We start from the raw sequence: 23,132 nt of genomic DNA, 5'->3' as shown, positions 1-23,132 counted from the left end.
TCGTGATCTTCACCTTTATAGGAGTTATGAGATTGATCGCTGTTCGTGATCTTCACCTTTATAGGAGTTATGAGATTGATCACTGTTTGTCATTTTCACCTTTCATGATTCCAATAACGTCAATTAACGATGATTCTAAATCGTACTTCTTTATTATTTTACTAATTATAGCATCTCAACCTATCAAAAAGCTGGGAATTATTCAACCATTCTTTAAAGCAATACAAGCTGTAACTGACGGAAAATAAATTAAAAAATAAAAGAACAAATAGTCAACATATATGTGATTGAATAAATATAACTTAATAGATTCAAAATGAATCTGAAGCAATAAACCCGTCAAATCAGCAGAAAATATAGATTCATGAATCATTGTCATCCTGTCAGTAATTCCTGCTCGTAACCTCTGATGTGCATTGACCTTGGAGGTCACCAGTTCGGAAAAAGCGAAAGAGGGGTACTAAGCACGTGTTAGATTTGTAAACAGTTTAACATGTCAATTTTATAGAAAATTCACAATCAAAATTTCATTTGAGTGGCACATTTGCGTAATTATTACCTTTTTACACTTACATAGTATTTCTAGTCATTCATGAAACAACGTAATATTTTAAAACAAACGACACGTGTAGTTACTCACGTCAGTTTTCGTCTTTGAATATAACCTTCGTATCAGCAACCCGATTATGTTCGGCAATCATCGTTCCCATGTCCGTGTATACGACACAATCGCGGTTTATACGAAACGCTCATTGTAGGTGTGCTCGCAAACAATATTTCCTTGTTTGTTTTGAAGAATTTTTCTTCAGATCTTGGGGATTATATTAGTTAAACGGGTAGGTGTCATTTGGTGAATACATGTAATTGGATAGTTGAAAAAATACCGTCAGTTGTATTGCTTTAAAATAAATAATATACAAGTAAATAAACTTAAATGCTTTATTGAAATCTATAAATATAATGCAATATATGCACGTCGTTAGAGTCCTATATGTATGAAATGAAAAACGTAATTTCATTTTCATAATTATTAATCAACCAAAGGATCAGTAAAATAAATCTGACCGTAGTTTGAATCTCACTATCACAATAGCAAAATGACGTTCTGTTATGTTTTTCCTACTATCACAGTATCAAAATGGCGTTCTACTATGTTTACCCTACAATCACAATTCAAAATGGCGTTGTGTTATGTTTACCCTACCATCACAGTATCAAAATGGCGTTGTGTTATGTTTACCCTACCATTACAGTATCAAAATGGCGTTGTGTTATGTTTACCCTATCATCACAGTATCAAAATGGCGTTCTGTTATGTTTAACCTATCATCACAGTATCAAAATGGCGTTCTGTTATGTTTAACCTATCATCACAGTATCAAAATGGCGTTGTGTTATGTTTACCATATCATCACAGTATCAAAATGGCGTTGTGTTATGTTTACCCTATCATCACAGTATCAAAATGGCGTTATGTTATGTTTACCCTACTATCACAGTATCAAAATGGCGTTCTGTTATGTTTACCCTATCATCACAGTATCAAAATGGCGTTCTGTTATGTTTAACCTATCATCACAGTATCAAAATGGCGTTCTGTTATGTTTAACCTATCATCACAGTATCAAAATGGCGTTCTGTTATGTTTACCCTATCATCACAGTATCAAAATGGCGTTCGACTATGTTTATCCCACTATCACAATTCAAAATGGCGTTCTGTTATCTCTACCCTCTCATCACAGAATCAAAATGGCGTTGTGTTATGTTTACCCTACCATCACAGTATGAAAATGGCGTTCTGTTATGTTTAACCTATTATCACAGTATCAAAATGGCGTTCTACTATGTTTACCCTATCACCACAGTATCAAAATGGCGTTCTGTTATCACAGTATCTACATGTAAATAGCGTTTTTATTATGCTTATTCCACTATCACAGTATCATCTAAACGACGATATATGATTATCGTTTCACAATAGCAGTTATCAAACAACGAAACTTACTATGGCAGAATCAAGATGCTGTTGTATAATTTTTATCCAAACATTTCAATATGAAATTGAAGGTAATATCAAAATGATATTAGCATGTTTCTTCCACGATCAAAATGGCAGTACATACATATCCATTTCACTATAAGAGTGTGAAAATGAATTTTATGCGAATGGTATAGTGTCTTTGTGTGTTTGGGGGGGGGGGGGGGGGGTAACAATACGTTTGTTGTCCGAGAGCACAAATGGGAAATATCGGAAGGACAATTTGCAATTCAGGGATAATAGGTACCCCCTCACGACCCTGATCTACTGTAGAACCTAATACCTCCCAACAATGGGGTAATACATTATGAAAACAAACGAGAGAACAAAATGAAAAACATTAATTCTGTGGAGCAATGCAGCATTGTAAACAAACACAAAGGATCTTATACGGGTTTTATGTTTTTTTTTGGGGGGGGGTTGTTGTTTTTTGTTGTTGATTTCTTTTGGGGGATTTTTTCCCCAAGACACCATGTTTTGAATAGTATAGGTATTTAAAAGAGAGAACAAATAACCGTTTACATATTAATGAATCGAACGGATGATCTTTGGGTTTCTTTTCGAATTCTCTTATATCAAGTAGCTCTTCTGATTTGCATGTTCACGCGCTTTACCAAGTATTCATTCCCAAACCTATCTGGCCACTTCAGTTTTCTGACTGATGGATAGAGTGCTTCTTCCACTGGTCCTAAAGGCAAACAAAGGTTTGGATTCGTACAAAATTCGTCAAACCACCACCCAGATTTATCTCCACCTGAACATCCGTAAATATTTACTCCACTACCTTCAAAGTCCTCATTGTCTATCAAATCTGCATCGCTTGAGGTAGGCGGATTGCTAAAACCATTGCCAAGAAAGTTATTGGTACTTCCGTTAAAGTTATCGAGTCGTAGTGTCCACTCACTTTGATCTTTGATATAAAAATATTCGTAATACACTGAATCTGTGTTGCCGTCCTGAAGTTCGATGTTAACCTCTAATTTGTAGGTACCACCAGATTGTGTTAGATATAACATGTTTCGCAATCCAATCCAATGATCACACGATACAGTCTGCCCGAATCCCACGATGTAATCAGACATTGGAAGGTTCCAATCATCCACTCCACATGTTCCACCGTGTTCCATGATGCGAGTATATACTCCATCTTGTTTTACGTCACAAACGACAGGAAATGACGTCAAAGCACCTGGTGGCTGAATCGTGTAAACATTACTAGTCGCTAGATTGCCGCCATAGATACTCGAACAATCTGCTCAAAAATGAAGAGAGAAAAACCCACACATCTTAATCACGAAAATTGTTAGCAATCTGAATTTATATGCATTACAAATTATTCTAATACCATCTTTATTCATATAACTTATTTTTTGTGCAAAACGAAGAAACCGAAAGACATGATATTTTCAAATTTTACCTCCTTGCCAGGGAAAGAAAGGATCGTATGAAACTTCAGTCAGTGAAGTAGTTGAAACCGTTAAATCCCCAGTTATGGAAACTTCAGTTAGTGGAGGAGTTGAAAACGTTGAATCCTCTGTTATGGAAACTTCAGTTAGTGAAGGAGTTGAAAACGTTGAATCCTCTGTTATGGAAACTTCAGTTAGTGAAGGAGTTGAAAACGTTGAATCCTCTGTTATGGAAACTTCAGTCAGTGAAGTAGTTGAAAACGTTGAATCCTCTGTTATGGAAACTTCAGTCAGTGAAGTAGTTGAAAACGTTGAATCCTCTGTTGTGGAAACTTCAGTTAGTGAAGTAGGTGAAAACGTTGAATCCTCTGTTGTGGAAACTTCAGTTAGTGAAGGAGTTGAAAACGTTGAATCCTCTGTTATGGAAACTTCAGTCAGTGAAGTAGTTGAAACCGTTAAATCCCCAGTTATGGAAACTTCAATTAGTGAAGGAGTTGAAAACGTTGAATCCTCTGTTGTGGAAACTTCAGTTAGTGAAGGAGTTGAAAACGTTGAATCCTCTGTTATGGAAACTTCAGTCAGTGAAGTAGTTGAAAACGTTGAATCCTCTGTTGTGGAAACTTCAGTTAGTGAAGTAGTTGAAACCGTCGAATCCTCTGTTGTGGAAACTTCAGTTAGTGAAGTAGTTGAAAACGTTGAATCCTCAGTTTTGGAAACTTCAGTCAATGAAGTAGTTGAAAACGTTGAATCCTCTGTTGTGGAAACTTCAGTTAGTGAAGGAGTTGAAAACGTTGAATCCTCTGTTATGGAAACTTCAGTTAGTGAAGTAGTTGAAAACGTTGAATCCTCTGTTACGGAAACTTCAGTCAGTGAAGCAGTTGAAAACGTTGAATCCTCTATCGGAGGTTGAAATACCATAATATTGTTAATGCTGTCTGCCTTTAGGAATGAAAGGGGGAAACAATGAATTAAATCATTTCATCAACCTTTTAACGTACTACATTAGTATATTGAAAATACCCGGTATGCCTTTTCATTAAATGAAATATATTCGTCATTAGTTACCTTTACAAGAAAATTGCAGTTATCCCTTTCCTCAATGTCTCCACATGACATGGGATTTTGAATATCCAAAGACTGACAGAAAGTATCAGTGCCGTTCTTACAGAAGTTAATTCCATCGCAAAGTGACAACTTTAAGCACATGGATGCGCAAAATATAACACTCTCGGACTTGCTTATCTTTGAATTTAATTCTCTAACCGATGACGATACTGGGAAAACATAATTTTCCCCACAGGCTTTGATTTGTTGAAAGTAGGATTCAAGAATATTTTGTCCACATATTTTGTTTATGACAAAGCAACACACGTAAATGGAAAGAGTTCTCATTGCTTGTACGCTTTCAGTACTGGACTGCCAAGCCGATCTATAGTTGCCGATCATGAAATTGAAACTCCCGTCAATATACAGAGTTCGTTGCTGACAGCCACGATAACTAGGAGTCAAAGTCAATCGGTCTGTTTAATCTTCGGAAACTAAGCCCAAATTCGGTTACGTTCGATTGGCCTTATACGAAATCAATATACATGATACGTTACAAATTGAAATCAAGTACAGTACACGACACGAGTTGTATGCGTGTTCCACGCAACGCGGTGGAACAAATCTGCCCCAAACACGGTGGACATTTTAAATTGTCGGCACCTTTGAAGTCCTATTTTTTCCGCGCGAGCTAGACATTAAAGTCCACGGAGGATCTCCGTGGATGTCACCTGTACCTCCGTCGATGCCACCGTGTACCTTCGTGTGCTAAAAGAAAGAAATAATTTCCGAAATGATTCACCCAAACCTTTTCGCTTGGCCAGCATGCATGCCCCCACCCCATTGATTATTTAGAAATTAGCTATCAATCATTCAATTCTTGTAATTGTTGTTTAATGATACGTTGGTGTTTTCGGTACATATCGGTATGTAGACTTCCCTGCAGACGTTCACACCTTTTTATGAAACGCCCAAATTCTCGTCATCCTGTATATAAACACCTGTGTTATTCCTACCACTCGTCGGTACATTGTTTCACGGCACGTGCAGCACAATTTCACCAAATATCTTTGTTGGTATGGTCTATGCATTTTATACCCTGCATAATACCTCTGTAGATCTATATGTGTCATGGGAGAATCTAACATTTTATCAATAAAATACATTTAACACGTCCTCTTTTAAAATATCAAAGAAGCGCTGAAATAGATCAATTTATATTATCAACGATTATATCAAAGAAACTTTCAAGTGGCTTGTAAATTTCAATCACTTGGTTTGTGTCCTACAGACGAAGGAAGCAATCCGAATATCCTCCAATTTCTTTGATGCAACACAAAGCATATGATTTAATGATAATATACCAACTGCCCTTTATTTCGTGGATGTAAAAGTTTAGAGATAAAAACAATCAAAGGACTCCTCATTTAAATATTATTTTGACTAATAATCAATAGACATTATCACTACATCAGATATACTACGAACAGCACTACGTTCCGTTTTATGCCTGTTTGAAGAGGCTTGTTGTAGATCAGCTCATGTACTTTCAAACACTGAAAGATATTTGTTAAATTCAATTTTAAGCGTTTTGATTGTATTTTGATAATAAACTTTTGACCACATGTATACCTACGCAGTGATTAGCCTATTTTAAAGAATGTATATATGTATATACAGCTGTATACAAATGAGAGAGAGAGAGAGAGAGAGAGAGAGAGAGAGAGAGAGAGAGAGAGAGAGAGAACACTGTACTCTTATATCGTAAAAATCCATCAATATTTGTTATTCAATAAATTCTGTAGAACTGCAAATTAAAACAGGTTTAACTTCGTAAATCTTTGGACGCCGCAGCTGTGATACTAAAGAATTGGCTAAGAGGGCTATTGAGAAGAACAGGGGAGGCTAGCTAGAATCCACTGGTTGCTGTGGTAACACAACAATACAAGATATAAGATACTTGAAATTGAGTAGGTACATCTCCAATTTTGAAACACGATATGACACTTTCGATAAAGAAAGGAAAATCATGTTGAGGCATTTTCTTTTATAGAAAAAGAATTATTAAATATATTTTTTAGTCTTGAAGAAAGTTAGAAAGCAGCATCATTTCAGTTTTGACATGGTAAATCTGTCCAATTAGGTTGAATTTTCCGAAATATATTTCGGAAAGAAGGTGAATATGGATTTCAACCAAGGCAGATTTACGATGAATTTTGTTCTCAAGAACTCCTAATTAACATTTGTGAAGTGATGTGCACATTGAAAATCACAAGCATGTAAAATTAACTAAGTGGTCTTGAAATATCTTTCTTTAAAATGATTTGTACATACATGTATTTTTTAGCCGACGATCCATTAGCCCATTTGATAGATAATTACATGTACATAGATAGATCGGTTACTCAACGGAGTTCTTAAAGATTTCGAAATAGGTTCGTTTTCGCAAGATTTAAATGCTATGAACACACAAAACATTCTTTTAATAATAACTGAAAACGGAATTAAATACTTGCGTACGTGTATCAAATGAATAATTAGCTGAGGAAAAAGTCAACGAAGAATATTTTTAATGTAAACGCCACTATATGTAGCTTTCGAATTAATGTAAGCAATGCCGTACTTCATTTGTAAAAAACAACAACCAAAAAACAACAACCCAAAAACCTCTTATATAAAGATTTGCTGTACAGCAATACCCTATACGACAGGTACCAAAGTATGTCCTTCCAAAGAGAATTAGAAATGTTGTTATCAATATGTTATTCACAATGGTCTTCTTTGAAAAAAGATTTCGGTATAATTGATGGATTTGTGTTACTGCAACACGACATATTTTTGTGGTAAATTTATGTATAGTATATACACGAGGGCATAAACAACAATGCTTTACGCCAGGATAGCAAAGTATGCTTGATTGAAGCGTTGTTGTTCATGTCCTCGTGTACTTCTAAAAATGACATTTATTTCATATTTACATTTTAGTTTTCATTTCTGTCGGTTTTCCAGCCGTTATAATAGTATCTATCAAGATTCATACGCACATCGTTCACATTCAAGAAGAAATAAATGACTATCGTTTTAATATGGTAACTAACATGCTTCATGCCATATGAAGACCTAAAGCATCGTAGTTTATACCCTTATGTATATTTCAAAAGTGAAATTTATTCAAAAATTACATTTTAAGGTGGGGGATACCCAATCGACCTCCACGTCTCTTTTGTTATAAGGCCAGTATAGCCAGAGCATTTCCCCCTCATTTGTTTGGCACACATTACAGTGCAGGTCCCACAATCAGAAGAATTCTGATCTTTTTGTTTGAAATTAATTATCTACCTATTTTGACAAAGACAAAGTTAAAAATATACAATATTATTTTATTACGGTCATCAGATTAATATTTAAAATATCATATAGCCTTAGTCTCATTATTCTGTAAAAATTTTCTCTTAAGAAAATACACATGCATCAGACTTACGTTGACATGCATATTTTCGATGCTACACGTGAGTTAATGCATGGTTACATTTTTTTTTTTATCCAATTGCATCGGTTTACTCGTGATATCTTTTTATATTCTCGTAATCGGACATTTGAGAGTACATATAGTTTTTGGTCTTTAATTGTAAATTTAACCCCAAGCGATGCAATTGCCTGTGGTCTGACTATCTATTTGTCCACAATGACATAAACCTTTCATTGGGATGACTTTTGAATGGATTATGATAAGGCTTTCCTATTTCACATGGCATCTTTTGTGACAAGACCTATATTTTGGTACCAAAATATTTCACCCGTGTTACCTTTACTTTAGGGTTTGAACTTCTTTCGATAAACTTTAACCTTGACCATGACTGTTAATGCTCTTTAGTTGTATATAATTTACGTCCCGCTCGAGAATCTTTCACTTGAAGGGCTGCAAAATGCTCGGCGCTTACAGCCTTTGAGCGTGGATAGATCTTTATCGTGCCACACCTGATATGACACGGGGCCTCAGTTTTTTTGCGGTCTCATCCAAAGATCCGCCCATTTAATCGCCTTTTACGACAAACAAGCACATACTGATGACCTATTATAACCCGGATCCCCACGGAAATCCAACTTTTGAATTACTCAATGCTGTCATTTTCGCATGTGTATTCATTTATTTATCAACTTCCTTTTGACAAGACCTATCCCGTGGGGATCCGGGTTAGAATAGGTCCTCAGTACCCCCTTGCTTGTCGGTAAGAGGCGAATAAATGGGGGTGGTCCTTCGGATGAGACCGCAAAAACCGAGGTCCCGTGTCACAGCAGGTGTGGCACGATAGAGATCCCTCCCTGCTCAAAGGCCATAAGCGCCGACAATAGGCCTAAATTTTGCGGCCCTTCACCGGCAATGGCGACGTCTCCATATGAATGAAATATTCTCGAGTTAAACAATATTCAATCAATCAGAGTTTGATAATACGGGTACATCAGTGATTAACAACCCCATCTTGTTTCTTTAGCTCTATTCCAGATCGCTTTGTGGCTCAAAATGAGAGTTACAGCCCCTCCGTTTAAGTGCCAAGTACGTCGAAAAGCATTAAATTCTTCGAGAAAACAGTCATATTTATGAAATATTTAACCAGAATACTAGTTATATTTGAATCTGGTCATATTCATTAAACATTTAACCAGACTACTAGTTAGATTTGGACCATTCAAACACAAAACCGTTTTCGTTTTTCCTCCTATTCCGTTAATTACCGCAACTTTAGAAAATTATATTCTATCCATGGGTGACATGTAGCTGCGGAATTTAGATCTACCAGTCTAGACACACTAAAGTTCTAATTCCTTGCTCCAATTCATTTTCTCCATAAATATTGAACATGATAACTGAAAGATTTCTTTCTTGGACACTAAATCATTCACTTCAGTGATACCGTTTGTAAACATACAGTTTACATTATGATATCTTTCTCCATCTTATCTGTCCAGTGTCGTCCTAAAGTAGATAGTGCATCTATTTATAACACACAGGTTATACTGTGTGTGTGTGTGTGTGTGTGTGTGTGTGTGTGTGTGTGTATATATATATATATATATATATATATATATATATATATATATATATACATACATGCATATATATATTTTAAAAAAATATTTTGTTGCAAATCAGACGGTGAAGGGCCTTAAAAATGGATGTGATTATCAGAAGGTGTGCATTTATGTTCTTACAAGTAAGTATGAATAAGCATGTAAGACATTGTTAGTTTTCATAAGTCACAAATATATACAAGGACTGTTGGGAACTTATTGTGACATCGTGAATTTTATTCGGTAAATAGAGATAAGAAAAATGAAAAATTCAAACAAAATTTAATAGTCTATGTACCGATAGTCCACAGGTATGCGAAATTTCATCTAACTAGCATTAGTGAATTAAATCTAGTGTTCATCCATGAAAATGCATAATTTCAAGTGGAATGCACACCCTGCAACTACTACATAGTTATTTAAGTAAAACTTTTTTATGCCAAAGCTACAGATGTTGCCTTCAATGAAGCTAGTTTTTTTTTTTTTTTTTTGTTTTTTTTTGTTTTTTTGCCAAAACAACAGAAAACCAGTTTATTCCCATAATGGTCATTTATTTGAAATGACAAAATTCAAGCATCGTATAAAAATACTGGGAGGCCAATCCGAAGACATATTGTATACAACAAACCATCTCGGCCCCTAAACTGGGCAGATCACATACATCCTGTACATATTGTCTCCCAGTATAAAAATGATAAAACAAAGGCAAAGTTATTCATCTTTAAAGTGAATTCCGTTCCAATCAATACGTTTAATGAAGAAAATCTAAGAGAACAAATAAAATCTAAGTGTACAAATACACTTTTTTACACATTCAGGTGACTCAGATTAGATTTGGTTATAACTGTGATAGCACTCCACGAATTAGGAAATTCTCATCAATGGTCGTTTGGTGATAAAGAAATTACGCTGAATCCACTATGATGTCCTGCGGACAGACCTCGTGGCACATTTAATTAAATGACTAAAACATATTCAGTTTAAATTTTCTATTCCGTTTCATTTTGTTTAATTCTAGTACAAAGTATATATTAAAACCAAGACAATGATGAACATGTACAAGGTTTTTAATTTTTTTTTTATACTAGTAGTATTCCATATAACGGTAGTACATTGTGCATTTCAAAGTTTGATATTTCGTTTTAGAATGTTCAATAACATCAAATGTACCAGTGAGTTTCAGGAGTGACGTATTATCAAAATATATTATAAAAAGAAATTAAAACAAAATGACCAAATTTTAGATATAATCACTATATTCAAACTGGAGAAAAAAGTACCGATCCCGATCAAAATTGATAGAAATTACTAAAATAATCATATTGTTGCTAATTGTATGCACTGTTGATCAAGAAATTAATTTCTTCTATAAAGTCGTTCAATTTGTAAACCATTTTACATCAAAGAAATGTAGTTTTCTGGTTACAATGGCTTGGTTCAAATTAGAAAATTCGTAATATTTCTGAATTTTTACCATTTCATTTCAATTTCTTTTTAAAATACATTTCTCTGATATATCTTTTTTCTAATCGACATGTTTTATTTTACAGCCAAAAATTAAAGGGAAAATCCTTAAATATGAGCCAAGGTGGCCCATGGGCTTCTGAACAGGAGTCAGTGTAGCAGACGAAATTTTAGACATACCTAAGTAAGACATTAGACATTGGTTTACAGAAATGTATTATTATTGATTGTGAAGTTTATTTCATTTATTGACAGACTTCTGTAACAAGCGGAAGCGATGGCTAGATGTGTATATTTCCTTAATAAAAAAAAAATAGTACCGGTAACCTACTTTTAACAAATATTCATACACACAGCCGTGATCTCTGAATACCCCTTTTAGGTATTTATACATCGATGCATACGTATTGCTCGCTATAGTGTTAGTGAAAATGACTGAAAATGTCAATATTTTATTATATTTGTGCACATGTATAAATACAAGATCCGGTAAGTTAATAGATAGTGAATGTTATCAAAACATTTATTTACAATGTAGTTTACATTTACACAAACAATACACATTGACTGAACAATGCAAAACAAAGAACAATTAAAACTCATATAAATGAAAGGTGAAGATCGTGATCAATCTCATAACTCCTATAAGCAACGCAAAAAAGATAGCTAGGTAAACACGGACCCCTGGATATGTCAGAGGTGGGATCAGGTGCCTAGGAGGAGTAAGCATCCTCTGTCGATGAATAGTCGTTCTCGATATAAGTGACAATCTTGTACTCTCACATCAAAACCCGCTAAATAGGTCTTGTAAGTTTTAACAATTTCCCACTGATCTCCTTATCATATTTAGACAAATTTGTAAATAACAATAAATAATGCATTTATTTCTATCGTTTTAAACAAGAGCACCTTTGATGAGTAAGGAAAATCTTTTCTAAGTTTATTTTGATTTGCTTTTTATATATGAATGCTATTTGCATCATTATAAACTTAGAATATCCCGTGAAGTGTGAAAAATTGCAAGTCATAAACTTTTTGATTTCCCCCCATAGCATATGCATTATCATGCATATACAAATTAAAACAAATGGGATGACTTTCAAATCTGGTCTCAACACAGTAATAATTTTCAATGCAAATAATCATTATTGAATGCAAGCTTATCCATCCTATCATCAAGTCAAAGGTAGAAATACAATGCATATTAAGTATGTTATCTTTGTAACTATTGTCATTTATCAGTCTGCCAAAGTACATCATTTATGTTTATGATATGGTGAGTGAAGGTTCTGAAACTTCATAATGGATAGCACGAAGCCGTCGTGTTTTTCGGTAGCATGCATGGTTCTAGTAAGTACTAACCAAAGTAATGAAACTACTGTTACGAGCTGATGGTAATTCATAATCAGTTCTAAGGATGAAAAAGGAAATATGAATTATTTGTTTTGCGTATGGCATACTTGTAAGCACTTGCCTATAATGTAGTCAGGGTATTTTTGTCAATTATGTTAACAATATTTCTAAGATTCAGCGAATTAAATTTTTCCTCTCATGAATCAAGAATATCATTAGACCTCTACCGACTAAGTCGAAGGGGACTTTAGGTTTGCACTCCGTCCGTCTGTCTGTCCGTTAGATCAGTTTTCCGCACTTTTTTCTCTGTGCTTGCAGATATTAATTTGATATTTGGTACATTACCTTGCTATAAGAAGTTACACATCAAGTTCGAATTCATCTCGGTCCGTTGATTTTTCACTTAGTTATGGCCCTTGGACTTAGAAAAATAGCATGAATCATCAGTTTTCAAGACTTTTTTGTGCTTGCCGACATTCATTTGATATTTGGTACATTGTACATTGCTTTGCCATAACAAGTTACAGATCAGGTTTGAATTTTGTCTCGGTCCGCTGATTTTTCACTAAGTTTCTTATGTACTAAACTCATTAAAACTTCTAGCTTAGTAATACAACAATGTAGCTAAATTATTCATGATCACCTACATTTCACAGTTCATTGACTTGGTTAAAGACTTTAACCTATGTACATCTGAAAAGTTGCCCAGCGACACTGAAAAAGACATTATATACAGAAATAAAAGTACACAATAAATACATGTAAATGCTTACTTGATTAGTCCACTTCAAGCAAAGGCTAAATGTATAAAGGCATTAAACAGTGCATCGGTAAATCTGTACCCTTAGTACGAAAAATAATAAAACTGCATTTTACTCGATTATGATAAAATATCTTCACCTCATTTTTAGTTTGATTTATAGCATAGAAGAGATACTTTACTACGTCTATCCAGAATTGGACTGCCTATCTCAGTTAAATCTATATTTCGGGTATCGAAAATAGCTGAAAAAGCTGTATTTTGGCTTGATAATTGAGACCAATATGCCTGGAATAGGCGGTGCTGTATAAAAAGAACATGCATGGATATTTCATTGAAATATTTTATTAATGGAGATAGAACCCATACGTGATTCTCCATGTAAAATATCATAAGGATGGGTTACATGTGCTTCTGGACTGTTTTGCATTTTGTTTATCTGAGACAAGCACTTAAAAGCAATGGAAAATGTAAAATTACATTTGAACGTATTACCAATATTTAATTGAAGTATGTATACTATGAAACATGTATCTTACATCTTGGTGTTTCTGATATTGTGTGTCACAGAAGCTGGTCGTCCGTCTATCTATATAGCCGTCCGTCAAATAGTCTTGTTTTGGAACTCCTCCGACATTTTAGAAAGTAACCAGAAATTCTATGATTGGGCATATCTTGCAGATTGTAGTAAAGTTGTAGAAATTCAGGAGCAATGTATTCGAATAAGGGTCCAAAAGGGTCATTTTTTATGAATGAAAGGTGAAGGTAACGAACAGTGATCAATCTCATAACTTCTATAAGCAATACAAAAAAGAGAGTTGGGCAAACACGGACCCCTGGATATGCATGTACCAGAGAGGGGATCATGCGGAACTCCTACAATTAAAGGTCTACGATTTTTGGGATATAATGGTTATTTGTAGCCTGTAGACACGCCTTGTTTCCGTCTGAATGAAAAAAATACACGTACATTTTTTATTGCATGTTGAATCTTAAATACACTGTAACTACATGTTCCATTATATTGAAAGCAACAATTATACCTGTAAGAAATACACATTTTTAACGTCCGAATTCCATAGTTTAAGATGAAAGTAGCCTGAAAGTGATCACCACTGGGTTTTCTTTTTCAGATGAGTGATAAAGTTATGAGATCTTTGTGATTAGGTCCAATGAATAGTAACTACAGTGTGTATCTTTTACAGTCACTGCGATGAAACTTACATGCATGAAACCTTTTAGGATGTAATCAATCAAACTCGTTTTATATATGTTATCTGGATCTGTGAGCAAGTTAAAATTTGAGGAGCAGGCTCAATTCGTAAAGACTTCAAAATTCTGAAGAGATGAAACTTGTGCTCATCAATTTTTTTTTTAAATAAGACATGCAAAACATATGTACAGTTAGATCAGTTTCTTATATGATATTCATAGCTTTTGATATATTTATCTTTATTCAGTTCACAACAGTTCTATGGGATTCAGTGATGACGTCAGCAGTTGTGATACCCATCAAGTTGGTCAACTGCACTGGGTTTCATGAGGAGATCTATTCAGCGTTACTGAACATCACGTACACACCTAAGTATGCAAGAATACATGTCGCTACAACATTCACGTTTCCTATCACTGCATAGTTAATTAGGCATGTGATGAGGTGATTAAGAAAAATGGAAAACGTGACAACACAGCAAATCCTTTATGCATATTCAACTATCACGTTTTCCATTGCAGATAAAGAGGTTTGCAAGTATAGGGGTATAAATATTGATGATATATATGTATTAGATAGAACACAAACTGTAAAACCATGCAGATGTAGAACTTTTTGATAAAACAACCCTTCCGTCGCAATGTTTAGTCCCTACCGAACCCTTTCAAAATTTGAATTGACAAAAAGTGTTACAACTGGATAGGGTAAATGAATACATTATGTATAATATGTTACATTTGCCATTTAATTAAAGTAGCTCACTACACTAAAGGTTTCCTCTTAATGACACTACATCACAAGATGGCGATTTAAGTGTTTTGTGAAATTATTTGTATTGATCGTTTTGTTAGTCTATCATCAGTGGTGAAAATATTTAACTCAGTCTAACTTTACTTATACTACATTGAAAATAAGCGTACGCGTATTTCGTCAAATATCCACCCTTTCGCGTGGTTGTGTAACGTCATTATCACATCTTACGTCATTTTGATACTAAAAGAATTTAGTTTTTGTCCTCGGATAATTAAATCATAAGAGATAAACACAAAATACTGTAGTTGAAAAATCGGCCAATAACGTACATGTACTTTGTTCTTTATAAAAAGTTGACAAACAATCTTTACCCCCCCCCCCCCCCCCCCCATGTGAATTAATACAACAGCAATGCTGATGTTTTCCTACAGTTCATTTAAGTTATTTTAAAATAGTTTAGGCCTAGTACAAAATTGTAAAACATTGACAAACGACCAATAACATTAATCTTGTTTAGGAACCATAGCACTGATTTGCGATTTATTTAGGCATGAGGAGTAGGCTATGTTTCATATTGATCGAAGGGATAGAAATTTAAGATATTTCAGAAATTCTCATTCAACTCGCTTATTCCAGAGTGTAGAAATGGATTCTCTATTATTTTCAAAGTGTATTGCAACAGCTCTTATGATGTTGCATTTTAAAGCATATCTGACGAATGATCTCTAATATTAACAAGAGGCCCATGGGTCACATCGCTCACCTGAGTTCCTAACAATAAACAAGCTTGAGCAAAACTATCATTATACAAGCAGCTTGGTTCAGAAAAAAAAAAAAAAAACAACCTTTTAATGACTAAAAATTCAATACTTATAAAACTTAATTACTCTTTAATGTGTTTAAAAGGTTTCACAAAACATTTAAGGTTATACATTATGAAAGAAGCTCATTATAGTGAGTTTATTTGTTTTGTAAACAAAGATCAAGAGGTGTGTTATTGTTTACGAAGTTTTCAAAATAAATCTACATGTAAGTTTATAATATTTCATATTTCAAGTGTTCCTAAAGTAAAATGTGTCATTTGAAAGTTAAATTTGTGACTGCAAAATTTAGAGGCTTTAAATTACAAAATTAACATTTCACTGCCGTGCACAGTGCGCTAGACTCTTTTATAAACACATCATAAATTCTACCTCTTATCACTGGTATAAAACAGAGTACATTTCAAAAGTATATTTTTCGAAAGTAGTGTAAACACGCTGAATTTCAATCAAGGGTAATTAAACAAACTATTTTAAAATATTCGGACATATAAGATATTTAAAAATACAATTCAGACACGTGAATTTTGCAATAGCGTTCTGACCTCTTGTAGGCAGTTCGAAATAAGGTCTAGAGTTTTTGACACTCTCCCCGTCATAACAGCAAGTTTGCAGTGACTTGACGTCATTTTCCATTATGACGTCATTTATTGGTAGTTCAGAGAAGTAAAGGCATAAAGTGCACTGTGATATTCTATAAGGGAATCCTTAACCTACTCGCGTGGGAACACTTTTTCAGCGAGGAATCCCTTGAAAATAAACGGCTACGTCATACAAATACACCGTATTCTTGAAAAGTTAACAGTACAAACATGCTTTAATCAAGATTAGTTGATGCATATCAAATAGTTCACAGTTCGTACCGTTTACGAAATAGTCTAGTCAATCTAGCTCAAAAATGAGCAAAACCTCAAACTAATTGCAACAGAAATGAAATTTTGATTATTCATACAAGAAAACACATGCAAACAACATATTAAAAATCGGCTTTTGTATTTCCATGGGAAAATTGGAATTTTGGGGTAAAAGGATGTGTTTTTTCATGAAAATCGCTAAAAACTGGAAATTGAAGAAAATGTCCATTTTATGTAACATACAGTAAAAATAAATTTCATATCTCAAATTTCAACCTGGAAATGTTCGATTAATTTTTTTTACAGCAGAATATATTCTTTCCTTGACTGTAATTTTTGGGTAAATTCTTGCTTTTTTTAATATAATTGTTAAAGATTGAAATTTTAAGAAGAAAGCCCACATTTTGTCATACATTTGAGTTTACCAATAAAAAATTTATGTTAGGATTTATTTTAAAAACTGCTCAACAAGTAAGATATATAGATTATTGGCAATATATATGAAAAATACCATTTTAGGTAGGAAAGCCTACCTTTTTCTAAAACAAAAATAGTGAAAAAATAGAAATGATAGGAAATTACTGTTTTATAGAAGAGATGACATTGATCTTATAAATTTAAGAATAAAATGTCCAAATGCACAACTAAACTTTTCTGCACCAAAATTTATTTTCCCTTGCCGAATTTTGGGCTGAAATCTTCATTTTCCAACAAAAATCGTTAAAAACTGGATTTTGGAAGAAAATACTTTTTCCTGTCCATTAGGCATATATGAGTTACCACATGAAGATTTATACATTAAAATAAACTGTTAACACAAAACAAGTGCCCTTTCAAAAATGATCTGTAAAAGATGACCTACATTTTTGCAGTTACTCCCCTTACATCGGAAGTTGAAGGCGCGCTTACCATTCCGGTCCTATGTTTCATATAAATACATGTAGTATTTTAAAACAAACAGTGTATAGTAAAGCTTACGTTACCAAATTCTTTATTAAGCTGAGTTTTAACAGTTTGTACTACATCTATGACGAAACATTGTTCAGTTTCTTCGATTTTATAAAGAAATCTTTAATACGTGCACTTTGTCAAGTTCTAGAGTTTGGGAAAGAGGGGGGTTGGGGTTATTGCCGTATTTGATGTTTAGTTCTATCCAAATTATTGTGCAATTAATACCGAGAATTTCAGGAGCAATCTGTTTTAAAAACAATGGACACATAGAATTAAAAGCAAAATGAATCAGGCACGTAGCATCGTAAAAAAAAGGGGGGGGGTGGTGTGAAGATAATTTGACAATATTGCCTGAAAATTGACAAGTAAATTTTAATCCAAAGTTATAAAAATCCTTGATGGTGTATGTGGTGGTGGTGGTGGTGGTGGGGGGGGGGGGGGGGGGGGGGCTAAGGTTGTTCTCTCAATTCAATTTTACACTTCCACTGTGTACAGTTCACGACAATGCTATTTAAAAAAAAAAAAAAGAGGGAGGGCAACCAATCTGTTTAAAAATCGACCTCTGTACGTAAAAATTTATCAACTTTGCATGTAATGATAAAAGGTGTAGAGCCATTATTGCTACGTGCCTGATAATTATATAAGTGATCATTTGAGTAATTGCAGTACAGTTCAGTCCAAGTTTTTACAAGTACAACGGCTAGTGTTACAATTGGCCTTGCATTTACAGTGAAAACGTTCAAAAGTTTATCTGGCGCGACTTGTAATTTAGTTTTAACGGATACAAGAATTGCTGAAAGCAGTGATAAGCCCCAATTCGAAGGATCCAAATTAATCATTTCTTTAGTCCACTCTATGACTTAAAAAATTCTTGCATTGCTCGTTTTCTGCAGCTGTAGTTAGTAGTTAGTGGCAATGACTGAACTTATAAAAATGAGATTGTGTTAGACAATTCTTCACAAAGCAAATCTCCTATAAGTGTCTCTATGGTATTCCATTGTACAAAGTCGATATGACATCGACACCAGAATATATCCTTTTCTCTATGAAATCCTCATATAGGAAGGTGAAGATAACGAACGGTGATCCATCTCGTAACTCCTATAAGCAATACAAAATAGAGAGATGGGCAAACACGGACCCCTGGATATACCAGAAGTGGGATCAGGTGCCTATGGGCTATAAGGAGTAAGCATCCCCTGTTTACCGGTTACACCCGCCGTGAGCTCTGTATCTTAATAAGGCAAACGGAGTTACCCTTATTCAATATCATTGTGCCAAAAACGGCCGCCTAACAATCTATATGAAACAAGTCAGACAGATTTGACCCAATGGTAGGTTGTATTGGCAAAGTAGATTGTTATAACGACCATATGCGAAATGCTGACTTTAAACGAAACAGTTGAAACCCCTTCACCATCAATTTGTTTGTCAGTAGCCGGCCTCCATTTAAAAACTAATCATATACAGAATTTTTTCGCGATTTGTCTATATTTTGACCATACAGGACCTGTTCCGATGCCGAACATTCTTGAAGTTGTGTCGCATCCTGTGAATGCATGTAGAAAGGGCAAGGATTGACAAACTTCGTTTCCTTAAAAGACGTCTAGTTTTAACGATATTCTTCACTTAGGGGCAAGATCAAAAATTCAATGTCTCACAAAAAACTAAGTTCACATAGTTTTCACCAAGAACACCCCCCCCTTTAAAACTTAATATGACAAATGTTGAAACTAATCGAATAACAAGAAAAGAAATGTACGATTATAAATAACACTCTGTATACCTCTGTATACCTTTTCTACTGTTTATTCACAATTGAAAGTGTACATTAAATCTATTAAATGTTCATTAATATGTTTTAAATATTATGTGGTATTCAACAGTCGCTTGTCTTTTTCCTTTTTCCACTAAAGTGTAATTGATGTCGGATGACAGAAACTTACGGGAATTTTTATTCCCCTCCCCCTAACTAATTGAATTTAAATTTTCATCCGACATTGATTTCGTCCCTTAGGGCAGTTATGTTTATTTCAGAGTTCGTTGCTATTTCTGTGCTTTATATATAGACATTTCAAACACAATGTGCATTTTGTATGATCCTCCAAAATTTACGATAAATAACTGTATCCCATTTCCATTCTCAATGATCGTGTGCCAGCGTGGCGAAAATTCCATCGTCATCGAAAACAAGTTTTGTCTTGAATAGATGGCCGGGCGGTCAAGAGCGCTGTTCGCATACTGCTAGGAGATGTGGTCCCGCAGGTCGTGAGCCCAAAACTAATTAGAAAGAGTAACTACTCGATTTTACATCAAATCATGATATTATGCGCAAGTGTTTACTTACATTGATTTTTATTATTTATATTATCAATGTTTTATTATCATTATTATTACCCATGAATGACTGCCCAAACCTGAATTTGAAAAGAAAAGCAAAAATACTTTACTTACTTAGTTTTATAAAAGTTTTTAATACAAAATGCTTGCTCAAATGATGAAGATACAAAATAAATGAAATTTTTAACCCGAATGGCTTTCCATACTTTCTTTTTTAATAACCGTAATCCCCCCTTGTAAATTGACACTAATTCTTTAGGATTTCATTTATAATTGATTATTCATAACTTCTAAAGTAAATATTGTGTTTTATAATTAAAATTAATTCAGTAGAGGGCCAAACAAAATATTTTGAAGCTTTATTCGCGAAAGTTCCCCGGGAATGGAAGTCGGCAAAGAATATGAGATGCTGAGCAATATTGTATGTATATAGAAGGTCTTAAAATCACCTTTTTAACGTAGTTCCACACTCCTGTGACGTCATAAGATTGTGCAAAGTCAATAATTTAATGACTGGAACATAAATTTTGTTGGAGTCTTTTTCAATATTTATTGTAAAAAATCTTGTTAGCCATAAAATATTTCAAAAGTCTTAGTTATATTTGAATAGTCAATTATGCGTTTCAAAATATTGAATCCAAGGACAATAACTCTGTTTTCATTAAATTATTTATCAAGTCCATTATGCAATAGATTTCCTATATTTTTCACAAACATTTTACCAAGGTGATAAGGAATTATTATCTGTGTCTTTTCATGAAATTACATAAAATTTTAATCCATGAGTGGTTTTGAATAGCTCAGTTGTATGGTGCCAGACTTAGGGTTTTTATGGGGGTATACATACTCTGGAAGCTATAGATTTGAAATTATTAAGGAAAGGTATGGATTTGTTTTCATAAATAACTATAACAGATGTACATCTACTAATATAACAAGAAAAAATGATATGTAAACCATGCTATAAGGTAATTGTGTCCATATTTGTTTATTTTTTAACATTTTGGAGAGTAAGGCTAATTCAATAATTTTGCACTTATTATACTAAAACTTGATGAACATAGTGAAAATGACATGTGTTTTAGTTCTTGACATGTTTCCTGATAAATAAATGCAATTTAAAATTTTTGTTGTTGTTTTTATTTTAAAATAACAACAAATAACTGTTTCCAATGAATTTCATAAAAATCTACATAGGGTACATTACTTCAGTAGTGTCTGTAATGAAAATAAATCTGGAAATCCTTAACTAATTTGCTCTTTCTCATTACTCTGAATGTTAATCTATTGATTCCAAACAAAAAATACTACCTAAACCCCCAAAATCCAGGACTAAGGACCCACCTTAATACAACTGTTAAGCTGTTTAATCGCGTTTTTTATTACATGCACTTTAGATCGTCGTGTATAACTTTATTCCGATGACTGACTCCCCTTTACGTGTACGGCGTGCCGTAAACACCAAAAAATATCGATGATTTACTAAAACATTTAAGTCTAAATTTTAAATATTTCCCATTGTCCGATTTTGTCCGATTTTTTGTATGTTGTTAATCACGCTTGTGTTTATTAAATTCCGTCGAGTTTGTTTCTGTTGCAATTATTTTGGGGTGATTTGCTAGTTTGACTAGACTAAAATAAACCTGGATCGAACTATCTCGCCGTATAGACAATTCATTCTGCTGAAAACTTTAGATAGAACACATTGCTAATTAAACCAGGTAACACGCAGGAGACAGGTGAGATGCGCAGACATCTCTACCCCCTTAGAACGTGGTCACCCGTTCAGGTTAGGGCACCTATGTCCACATAGGGTCCCCTGTGTTGCCCCTACTTTGGTAGTCAAACTGGCACACTGGTCGCCTCCCCAGTTTCCCACAAAAAATTTGCATGCGACCCTTTCCACCATATATGTAAATTTGCATCCTGTTTCTGACTACAATTAATAAATATTAAACTTGTATCACTCTTGTTAATCCAGCTCCCTATGAGGGATTACAGAGCAGCCAGCTGACTCACATACTGGTCTATTCAGATATTAGGTCAAGGTCACTATTCAATCCAGGCAGTAGGCCAAATGTCTTGCGGCAGGTTGTGCTGTATATTAAACTTTAGAATTAGCAAATAGCTCCTCTAGTTAAATTTAACATACCCTAGGTCAGGTTATGGTCATGGAGCCAATTCTTTTATTAATGCATATATACGGGTCAGTTTTAAAAGTTGATCTTGCATACATATTTTGCGCCTGATATGGAAGCTAAAAGTTGATTAAAATCGGGAACTGCAGTTTTCGCGGACCTATTACCCGCTCATTGTTTTATGATCAGCTAGATGGCTTATCAAATTGAACTAATAGTTGTGTTCCCCTTGGTTCTAATCCCTAATAGATCTCATAAATGTTTAACATTATAATGCATTAATACAATAAGAGTAAAACTAAGTGAATTGAAAATCAACATAGAAATTGGCATTTTAATCCTAAGCTTTCAAGGGATCCCGTGCTGGAAAAAAAGGGTGTTACTAAAACGCGGAACGAAAAACGAAACGGAAGACGGAACGGAAAATATTGTGTGCAATAATGCTATGAGGAGGTCAACATTTTGCAAAATGAAAAGTTTATCATGAGCAAGGGGAGCAAAAATTACAGAGAGAATGGGAAGTAATCCACAAACTCCACCGTTTCATACACTTAATACTAATGGATATGTATTTTAAAATACATTACCATGAAAAACATTAATAAAAAAAAAAGAAAAAATGTAAATATAAATCGTACTGAAAAAGACTTAAATTTTCAAATTTCATATTCAATGAATAACATCCCCCCCCCCCCCCCCCCCCCCGAAAACAACATTGTAAAAGATGAGAAATAATTTTTTCAAAGTTTCCCCCCAAACATAACCTTCTTAAATCGAACTTGCTTTTATTCGTAATCTAGTTCTACATCTGGTATAATACATGTATGTATTTATGAATCACATCAAATTTTAAAGCGAACGAGTCCGGTGTGTATAAAAGGTTTGCGTCATTTGGGATGAAATTGTATGAAAGTTTGTATATTTA

General features: G+C 34.1%; 1 protein-coding gene across 1 annotated transcript; it reads right to left on the bottom strand.

Moving 5' to 3' along the window:
• Positions 1-2,615: 2,615 nt before the first annotated feature.
• On the bottom strand, positions 2,616-3,167 carry LOC125656577 (uncharacterized). The gene has a single exon (XM_056145638.1). It carries the CDS (start codon positions 3,165-3,167, stop codon positions 2,616-2,618), a length of 552 nt encoding a protein of 183 aa, XP_056001613.1.
• Between the last annotated feature and the right edge of the window lie 19,965 nt (positions 3,168-23,132).

This window comes from Ostrea edulis, chromosome 7 (assembly GCF_947568905.1).
Source record: "Ostrea edulis chromosome 7, xbOstEdul1.1, whole genome shotgun sequence".
Taxonomy (NCBI): Eukaryota; Metazoa; Mollusca; class Bivalvia; order Ostreida; family Ostreidae; genus Ostrea; species Ostrea edulis.
Note: the sequence above shows the minus strand (reverse complement) of the source record. Positions and strands in the feature narration are given on the sequence as shown.